General features: G+C 33.5%; 1 protein-coding gene across 1 annotated transcript; it reads right to left on the minus strand.

Moving 5' to 3' along the window:
• Window positions 1–223: 223 nt before the first annotated feature.
• LOC131028166 (uncharacterized) lies at window positions 224–4,094 on the minus strand. The gene is made up of 3 exons (XM_057958394.2): window positions 3,550–4,094; window positions 1,586–2,001; window positions 224–969 (listed from the first exon to the last, which is right to left on the minus strand). The coding sequence occupies exons 1-3, from the start codon at window positions 3,712–3,714 to the stop codon at window positions 531–533; spliced, it is 1,020 nt and encodes a 339-aa protein (XP_057814377.1). The 5' UTR covers window positions 3,715–4,094; the 3' UTR covers window positions 224–530.
• Between the last annotated feature and the right edge of the window lie 6,816 nt (window positions 4,095–10,910).

Raw genomic sequence — 10,910 nt, forward strand, 5'->3', positions numbered from 1 at the left:
TAAAAATCATTTTTCATGAGAAAAGGAAAAAGAATCAACAACACAATTCAGCATCAAAATATCAAGGATAAGTAAAGAAACGAGAAATGAAGAACCTTATCCAGTCGAGTAAATATTTGCAATTGAACTTCACATTCTTTATACTTTCAAAATGGAAAGAGACAGATTTCTCAAATTTCAGAGTGCAATAATGCTTGGATAATCTACTTTTTAGCCTTTAACAGAAATCAGAGGAAACCATGCTTTCAACAATTGTTAACTATCTTAAAAATAGCACTTATTGTATCTTTTGTTAACTGTACAACCTGAGGCCGACAAATATCATTTTACAATTGCAAACCCTCTTATGAGTGGTGACCAGGTGAATCCGTAAAAAAAGGCAACAAATGTAAGCCCTAGGCACTCAAATGATGGATTTCCATTGAATTTCTTAATACAACCACAATTTTTTTTGCTATCTGCTCACAAGCTCTTTCTTCCTGATGTGCCACATACTCTCTGTGTGGATAATAGTGATTGTGGAGGGCAACCTAGCCCCCTAGTAATCTCTTGATGCCTGATTTTTGCTCAGCAGTTAATCTGGTTGGGAATTTGATATCAAACTTTATTCTCAAATTTCCTCTCTTTCCAGGCTCCTTTGCAACAGGCATTCCCTCATTGGGTACTACTTTCTCATAACCAGGCCTTATGACATCAGTAATTGGTATGCTCAAACGCCTCATGTCTAAAGTACACAAGTTAACATTGTAGCCAGTAAGAGCCTCACTGAGAGATATTTTTTGAGTAACAACTAGATCATTGCCATCCCTCTTGTATACATCATGAGGCTTCTCATCAATAACAAATATAAGGTCAGCAGGAATCACATTAGGCTCCTCATTTCCTTTCTCGGGGAATGTGATCTTTGTTCCTTTCTTCCAACCAGGCTTGATTTTGATCGTTAGAAACTCGTCCTTTGTTTGCATTTTTCTGAACAAAGGAAAAATCATAATTCAAATAAGAAACATGAAAGTTTAATGCATAAAATGTTCATTAGGTTCAACAGGTGAACGCAAGCTAGGGCAGCAATAATAAATTTCTTCTGCAATTAACATTCATGGTGATATATATTAACAAAATGCAATTTCCTAGTCTTTTCAACAGGGCAACAGCTTATACTTTCCCATCCATGTCTCTGCTATGGGCAGGTGCAATACATGAAATAATCAGACAAATAAGGTGCACAAAATAAGCACATGCATAGCACAGATGTGACTCTAAGGTAATGGACAACATAGTCACAAAGATGGTATCTCAAATTTTCTATAAGAGCAATTAATACTGTGACTAATGTGAAGATGCAGAGGAAAAGGTAAATGCACCAGTGAAAGCACCCATGAAAACACAAAAGTAAGTGAGACGCATTTATAAATGAGGATTAAATAGAAAGTGTAGCAAACTACTGAATGTTCTTCATTTCCTTTCAGCATCTGTACTCGAAAAGATACAATATTGTCTTCCCCACAATATATCCGAATTGTTTTGACAACTATAATTAATGTCAGAGAACAGAATAGGAAGGAAATTTTAATACCTATGCACTTACCCATTATCATCAATAATATTTCTTGATATTTTCATTTTCTTTGTGGTCCCACCGTAAAAATCTTCCAATGTGCATGGTAGCTTGCTTTCCACAGGCTTGGCTTTGCGAGGAACTGAAGAAACTCCTCTGCCAAATTGATTATAAATGTTTTCTGGGCCATTGTAGCGTCCAAACATGGCATCTTGAAAACCTGTCCTCCTCACTCCTCTGCCACCAAAACCGTTCATACCACCAAATGGGTTTGAATCACTGAAAAACTCAGCAAATATGTCTTCTGCATTTCTTGGATTAAATGTGTACAAATTTGGCCCACTTCCATCTGCAAAAGACGATTCACCAGGTGATGGAACCTGCCCCTTCAGTCCCTCTTCTCCAAATTGATCATAAATTTTACGCTTTTCAGGATCACTGAGAACCTATTGCACATAGAAAATAAAAGCCTTACGAATAATAAAGGTGTTAATAATAAATGCAGTAGACTAAACATTTTTTAGATATTTTTTTATGAAATTTAAGTCAAGAATATCAGGGAGCAACATTGAAAATTTCAAGTTTTTGATTCATCATCTATAGACATTCTTAGGGTCAGAGTTTGCATAATTTCTTTTTCTTAGATCATGCACACGATGAAAAATGGAATACAAATGCTCTTCACAAGCATGAAGCATGTGTGGTTTCTTTACATATTTTGGACAGTGTAAAGTACGGTCCAATGAAAATTGTACAGAAAATGATTATACAAATATTAAACACTCAATTCCTTATAAAATCATCAATGAACAAGGCACCACGCTAGATGCTTCTACAGTTAATTTATCATTGAACATGTCTAATCACACCTGTGTATGTTACACAATAGCCCAGGAATAATGCAAGGATTGAGAACAATATAGCCCGATAATGATTTACCCACATCTCTTATGTAGAAACAAGCATAACTGGGCACTCAATGAAACAAGAAGTGTTTAGCAGTTTAGAGAACCTGCTGAGATTGCATACTTACAAGTAAAAATTCTCATTACAGATGTCCAACAATTTGCATCAAAATTTAGTTTAAACGAATTTTGTCCCTAAGTTTTGTTTCTTGCATTTATCCTAGATACCCTCCATTGACAGCAATGTCAAATCAAGAGAAATATTATGAAAATAGTTAAGAGCTTTGCCATATATATTACCAAGGATCTATGTCACACACTTTGGGCATCAACAGTAAAACTTAGTAATGAATCTGGATATGTGATCCAGACCTCTTTCTTTTAGGATTATTTGTGTTAAAAATGATGGAATTATCACTTCTGATTTTACTGAGCACCAATGCCCCCTGAAATTTAAATGCAGCAACTGTGGGTAAAAATAGAATCTTAGGTTAAATGATATTAAAATCGATGAAGTTATAGGAATTGGGCAAAAAGCTAGGGATGGAAAACATAGCTGCATGTGTTTAGCGGGTGCAGGATAGCCGAAAGTTTCCCCAGCCCAGATAACAGATTTACATGCAATTGATAATTTTTCAAACCAACCTTTTTACATTCAAAATGTCATTTCTTTTTCTGCAACGTTTGTTCTGGAAAAAACAACAATTGCATGGGACCAATTTTTCCGCAAAAATCACCTAAGCTCTCTCAGTGCTGAAAATAATCTAACCTGGCGGCTCCCTCCACGAGTAAGGGCGATTCCAAACTAAGTTTATACTATTTGTAAAATTCCCGATGCATGTTAAAAGCAGAATTTAAAGAGTTCTATTTGGTGACCAGAAGGCAGAACCTTTTCCCATATAAAAAGCAGAGGATTTTTTAATTCTTGATATATTCATGTAAAACTATAAAAGGGTGAGGGCAGGTGAACCCTAAATCACAATCCTCCAAGGTATCAAACCCATTTTAATTAGGGTTAAAAGGAAAAGAAAACCCATTAGATAAGCTCAAATCAGCTCCGAAATTCATTTGCAAGAATGAGATGCATACCTCATAGGCCTCGGAAATTCGTTTGAAATTAGCCTCGGCGTCCACCATGTTATCAGGGTTCTTATCTGGGTGCCATTTCATGGCCAACTTTTTGTATGCCTTCTTCAGTTCCTCCTCCGATGCATTTCTTTCCACCTTCAGAACTTTGTAGTAATCGACACCCATCTCGCCAGATCTGCTCTGTTAAAATCTAATTCAAACGATCCCCACTTAAACTTAGTAGCCCAAGATTATGATCTTGTACAAACACGGGTTAACTCAAGGGAGGGGTTTGAGAATATTGAAGAGCTGTGCATCAACAGAAATTAAAACTAGCTGGATAGAGCTGAGGTGGCACTTGCCTTGCCCTTGCTTTTCGGTACGAAATAACCATTGGTAATGATGATGCAACTTCTTGTTAGAGTTAGAATTAGTGGAAGACCTTAACAGCGATCTTCAGTCTGCCCTTTCCCTTCCAAATTGCAATCGTGCGGGTTACCTTACGCGTTTGTTTTTTCTATATGGATGGATACATGCAGATCTGGCCCCCACCATTGTTTTCAAGCTCAACAATTCACTACTACCAATGTTAACAAACTTTCAACCATACAGACATCTTCACCAATATCAATGTTAACGAACTTCTACATTGTGCCATGTTTTCACCAATATAAATACTTTTACAATTCTCTTTTTCTATACACATTCTTGTATTCAACCACACCTTATCTATTCTTATACATTCTCTCAAATGGTTTACATTTATTGCATCTTTCACATACTACTACTTTTTCATATTAGGCCAATCTCACAAATCCCATGTTGCATTTTATTTATCATTACGAGTTGACTAAACATGCATTTATGTAATTTATTATTAAAGGCATTCAATTGTGTAGGTTGAAAATCTAAGAATCATTGAATAACATTGGCATTAAAGAAGGAAGCAAGTTGGAAACACTTTGATTGTTAAACCTAAAAAGAATGTGAAACTACATAATCATTCTAGGGCATTTGCATGATTGAAGATTATTGTTCCCAATCACCTCCACGATCATAGAGTTGGTCCTGTCAAGGGGGTTGACCTAGGAGAAAAAGACTAATACTCAGAGAAATGAGACAATCAAGAAAATTAGAAGACAAGATCACACATTTAGTATGGTTAGATTAGTTCTTGCATAAATGACCTACATATGCATCGAATTTCACACAGAGAGCACATCCAAATTACCCATTTTTTGGCATCAAATCATTAGATTCTATGCTATATCAAATTCAATACCTCGCATAAGTTATAGAGCTAAGCATGTTCCTCAATAGATTGTACTTAATTTGTATCTTAACATTTAATTCAAAACTATCTATTTCTACAACTATCACCTATTAATATAGGTTTAGTTTATGTTTATGTGTATGCTTCTTCTATGAATAGCCTAGATTAAGCTTAGGGAAATATCATTTTCATTTTCATTTTTGGTGAACACATATACTCTTACAACCTCTAAGGTTTAACCTTAGGCTAGACATTGATTGATATAGGGTTTCAAAAAGTTACATATTGTAATTATGTTGTCAATTTTTACATCTTGTTATAGTTTATGTCTTTCATTGATATTTCATTCATATATTTTTTCTTCTATGATTTGAGTTTCATTATTTACTATCTCTTTTGTCCATTCTACCTACCCTTGAATACACTAATGTTTCATCTTCATATTTGTCATACCTCTAATATTTCTACTTTTAAATTCAAAAAAATATTTTTTGAGCTTTAACTTGGATTATCCTTTATTATTTCCATGAGCTTCTCACGATCATAATCTTTCAATAAAGAATTCTTATCTAAACCTTAAAAAGATGTCCAATCCAATAAAATTAAGATCTATTCTCATCAAATATTCAAAATAATCTAAAGGACTATGATCATGATGCTCATGTAGTCAACCAAGATTTATTAACAAGCTTGTTAGTTTGGTCAATGTAGAAAATCCAAAACAACTCTAGTCAATATGATTCACAATGTATCCATCAATAAGCTATATGTATTAGAGATCTTACTTACAAGTTATTAGTGTAGACACTTAAAAATAATTATTTTAATTATTTTAAGTTTTTGACATAATTAATTTATTAATTGTGCCAATTCTTATTCCTCCTCAATATTAGTTAAATATCATTAATGTTGTCACTATAGTCTATTGATCAATCCACCTTTATTCTTCTAAAAATCATTAATATTAAGTCTCCTCAAATTCCTCCTTTCAATTAATTAATTAATCTAGATGATTCCTACAAATCACATTTTTCCTAATCCATCATTAACCTAATGAATTCTTCTAGAAGATCCCTAAACTCACTTAGCGTTATTCTTCTAATTTTTAATTCCCTCCACTCATTCTCTCTTCTAGTCAAATCCTCCTACATATCTTGTCTACCCTAATCCCACCTAATCATTCTTCTAATCCCTCTCCTAATGAGTTGCTAGTGGCTAATCATCGTGATTAGCCACAAAGTCAACTCCTTGTCCCTTCCACCCAACCACCTTCCTTAAATTCTCTTTTCTTAGGTGAATGTGAGATTTTCAGATTTCCTCTAGGCATCCCATTCTCCAAGGAATTTTTAATTCCTCCTTATTCCTCCAATCTCCATGAACATCCTTTTTGAAGAATTTTTAATTCTTCATCTTCCTCCCTCAAGGAATATTTTATTCCTTGTTCTTCCCTAGGCACATTGGGAAGTCTTCCTAATGAGCCTTGAGGAGTGTGGAGACAAGAAATTCCTTTAAGGCATATCTCTTGGTCTCCACACTTGTCTTGTCATCTCCTCTTGGGCCTTGTGTGGGCTCACAAGCAATCCCGACCCTTTATCTTGGGTCAATTATAGCCCTCCATTTCTCCTCCTCTCTTCCTATAAATTGAGGACTCCATCCCCTCATATCTCATCTCCAAGTTTAGTAAATCCATGCTGCTAGTTTGTGCCCAAGAAATCATCCTCATACCCTTACTATACCAAAATTTGCACTCATCCATACTTAGCCATTTCATCCTTTGATCATCAATTCATCCTCTCTCATCCATCCATCATATATCATTTGTGCACAATATTGGAGAGCCAGCCACATTATTCCTATTGGACTGATCATATCAAGCTAGGAAGAGGCGTGTTCTTGGCTTCAACAAGAGTCTGAATCGAAGGAACAAGAGAATCATCTCTTGGCAAGATATAAAGGTTGATTCATATTTTGATCTTTTGGTTGTTTTATATCTTTTGTCATTGATTCAATCTAACCTTGCATTTGTGGGATTTCCCTTGGTTCAATTATCACTAAAATTGCTTAATCTACTATGGTTAGTGCATGTGCTTCTTCTTCCTCTCCTGCCATTGATTTGTCCTCTACAATTACCCCTTCCACTACCATTTTCATCTCCATAGTACTACTCCTTCTAGCATTGCATCATATATTATGTATCATTTCTCCACCATTGGATAATGTGTATCTAAACAACTTTACATATTTTCATGGATTTGTGTGAACATGTAAAAATCATAGAGTTTAAAATTGTTAGCAAAACATGTTTATTAGTGTAGGTTATCACATCAAATCAAATCATTATACTCAAGGTATTAAACTTTGGTGTTGGGGATTAAAAGAAAACATGTGCTTAATGAAGGAAAAAAATTAATGGTTGAATTGGTCTTAGAGATTGATCCTCATACAAAATCAAGATCAATCTTACAAGAATGGTCATTGCCTCCTTCAACACAATCTACCCTTACATCAAAAAGTCTATTGTATTTCACTAAAAATTGTAATCCTTAGCAATTTTTTGAATGGGAGAAGGTCAAGACTTTGTTTCCTTTCCCCTTTGTCATATTCATCCCAAAAGAATCCTCTATTGAGATCCTAAAAAAAAAAATTTGATACTTTGAACATCTCACTTATTAATTCCAAGACTTAAACTTTTGATGAGTACAAAAATAACTTCTTCCAGCCTCATACTAGTTTTCACCTTCTCCTAGAATGAGCTTGAACAAAACATAACCAAGTGAGTCCCCACTTTAAAATGTCACCATGGAAACAAAAGGTTTAGTTTTTCCTTTATAATTTTGTAGTGCAGTAAATTGTAACCCTTTACAATTTCACACTCTGTTTGGGCCCCTACTTTAGGGTGTTTTCTCCTACATCATTTTAAGTATATTTGGGCCCTATGCTACTCTATAATTTAATTGTTAAACTTGCAACTTAATCGTCATCATATGCTAATTTTGAGACTGGGACCTATGTTATGGATCCCTACACTCTACCACCCCTTTTGTCGATCCATTTTTTAGTGGACTATGGCTCCCAACACCTCAGACCCTCTAAAAGGAACCTAAAATCAAATGTGTACAAGTGACGACCTTCGTAATCGTGATCCAATATTGATCTTTTCATTTCATTGTTGGTTGTTAACCTACATTTGGAAATACCTTGTGAAGCCTATATAGAGAAATCTTTTATCACTCATAAGAAGCCAATTTTTTTTTATGATTTTTTAACTATGATCAAGCAAGAACTATAGATTTCAATATTTAGCATATTGAGTAGCAAGCTATAACAACCTACATTCAAGTATGATTTTATGATGATTATGTTTTGTTAAATTGTGTTATTCCATTAACACTTGAAGGACTTATCTGAAGAGCATTGCATCACCATCATTTCCACACCTAAGGTATAATTATTTCAATTCAAAATTTCCATTATGTTTTAGCCTCTATCCTACTAAGGATAAGCTCTCTTTATCATCCATCATAATTGTTGTGAAGGTGGGAACATGATCACGGGGTTTGAATTTGGCAATCCCCTATACATCACAAACATTTTCCCCCATTTTCAAGTGTGCAGGTTTAGAGCTGATAGAAAAGAGTGTTATAAGTGTGTAGAGCAAATAGTGATAGTTAGTTTTAGATTTTGGATGCGCAAAAACACTTGGACTAGGGTGCCCTCCAATCATGTCTAATGCTTTTTGGCTAGATTTATGAGAGACAAGCCTATAAGATCTCCTAACTACCTTTATGTCCCTTTTTGTCAGTTTGGACACCCAAAGGACTAGGGCACCCTCCAAAAATGTCTTACATTTTTATCTCTAGTTTGTAGCTATAGGTTCCTATCTATATCTTATTTCTAGATCTAGCTAACTATGTTGGTTTTCTATTTTTTAATTTACTATTATTACTGAAAATCATTATTTTGCTATCATTTAACAGGGTTCTTTCACACACACTTCAAAATATCAATTCCATTGCAGGGTGAACTCACAAAGCTGGTTCCCACTTTTTGGTACATCCTGATTTTTGCTGAAATCATACATTTTTTGGAAAATATAATTATTTAAGCTTTAAGAGGTCCCATTTGAAGTAATTAATTGAAGAGAGTTAGATCAAAGGCTCTTAGATCAAAATTTCTTGGATAGAACCTCTCTACTTCTAAATCATACTTGCAATGGAGTCTCCTTTGCATCTATCAAATGCTGATAAAAAACCAATTGTACATTAGCTTTTGAGGGGTCAAACGAATTCATTTAGAAGTTTTGTTTTCTTGAGGATTTAGTCCTTATTATAAGCTTTCCAAATAGTATAATTTTTAATATATTTAAGTTTATTAATATATTTTTATTTTATTTTTTATGAATGTAGGTTTTTCACCGAACATGAACTTCTTTGTTCAATGCATTGGGAAAAATAGCAAACTAATTCAAAAAAATTCTGAAAAATATCTATGCCCTAGGTATTGATGTCTTCTTTCTAACAAAAAAAATAAAACTTAATTTTGATATATATAGAGCAAGTTATGTGTTCAAATGTACACCTATATCTAAATTATAATTAGTCGGACTTCAAAACTTAATAAAATAAAAAATATTCAACATATCACTATCAAACCACCTGCATGCCCTGGGTATTGATGTTACAAACCAAAATTTAAAAGAGATAAGTTTTTATCATTTATAGAAAAAAAATTATACGTTTCGGGATGCACATCACTCTTAAATAATGTTGTTTCCTGTAAAAAACTACTTTTGAAGGAGATGGAAAAATCAATAAAATTTTATTCAAAAACATTTGAAAAAAATATATTTAGAATCTACAAAAAGGATGTTACAAATCACTAGTTTACATCATCTCCAAATTCTTAACGATTTAAAAGTTATAGGTGTTGGAAAGTGAAGGTTTTTTGCAAAATGTTCATCTAAGTGTCAAAGTTGGTCAAAAAGTGGGAACCAGTATTGTGAGTTCACCCTGCAACAAAGGAACATAATTCCAAGTGTTAATCTCTCCTATCAAGATTGTAGTTGAACCTAATTCATGCTCCAGTGATATGCCATGGAGATTTGATATCTTAATTTGCATTTTTGGGGCTAGGATCTCATTTCCCCACGTATCATTTTGGTGAACCTAATGTGCTTCCAACTTCTAATTTAGATTTTTCAGTTCTGATTTATTTGCACTTTTTTTTATTTCTAATGTAATTTGTGAATCTTACAAAATTTGATTGGTTTGCAGTTTCACATTTGATTACATTGATAATTATCTATATCTATCAATATCATTTTATAAAAAGAGGCATATTTCATTTCATATTACTTGCATTGGTTCATTGCATCTTCATGTATTGCATAATGAGGATTTTGAGGATGTTCATAACGTGTATTTCATTTCCAAAAGCTTTGATTAATGTTTAATTTTGTTATATAATGAGAATTTTAAATATGTTTGTGGTATGATTTTCTTTGATAAAATCTTTGGTAGGTGCTTCATATTGCACCTTTGATAATACTCCTATAGATGGTGTTGAAATTAACCATGCTTGTCCTTCTCCTAAAATTTTCCTTATTCATGAGAATATACCTATCATTCTCCTAGAGATTAATTTAAACACCAAAATATTTTAATGCAAGAAGATGTCATCCATTTCCTTAATGACATTTCACCTAATATTACAAATTAACTAGAGAACAAACATTGAAATATTAAAGCACTTCCTCCCATCCAAACAACCTAATGAAAGAGGACTTCCTTACCTCCTGAATGGGCATGAATGATGATAATGAAGATGTGCATCTCCCACAAGAATCAATCCTTATATATTTATTCTTCCTTTTGACACTTCAAAATATGCTTACACTACTAATTTTAATGAGGTTTATGATGAGAATACTTCACCATTAGAGCTGCATAGACATTATAATGTTGTTTTTGAAATTATTTCTAAGAAAAGATATAGTGGACAAGGGATTGGATGTATGGAACAATGAAGTAATATTCCTATAGATCCAACACATGATTATAATAGAGAAGGCATAAGATTTCCTACTCCTTCCTTACCTTCACCATTTCTT

This window comes from Cryptomeria japonica, chromosome 5 (genome assembly GCF_030272615.1).
Source record: "Cryptomeria japonica chromosome 5, Sugi_1.0, whole genome shotgun sequence".
Classification (NCBI taxonomy): Eukaryota; Viridiplantae; Streptophyta; class Pinopsida; order Cupressales; family Cupressaceae; genus Cryptomeria; species Cryptomeria japonica.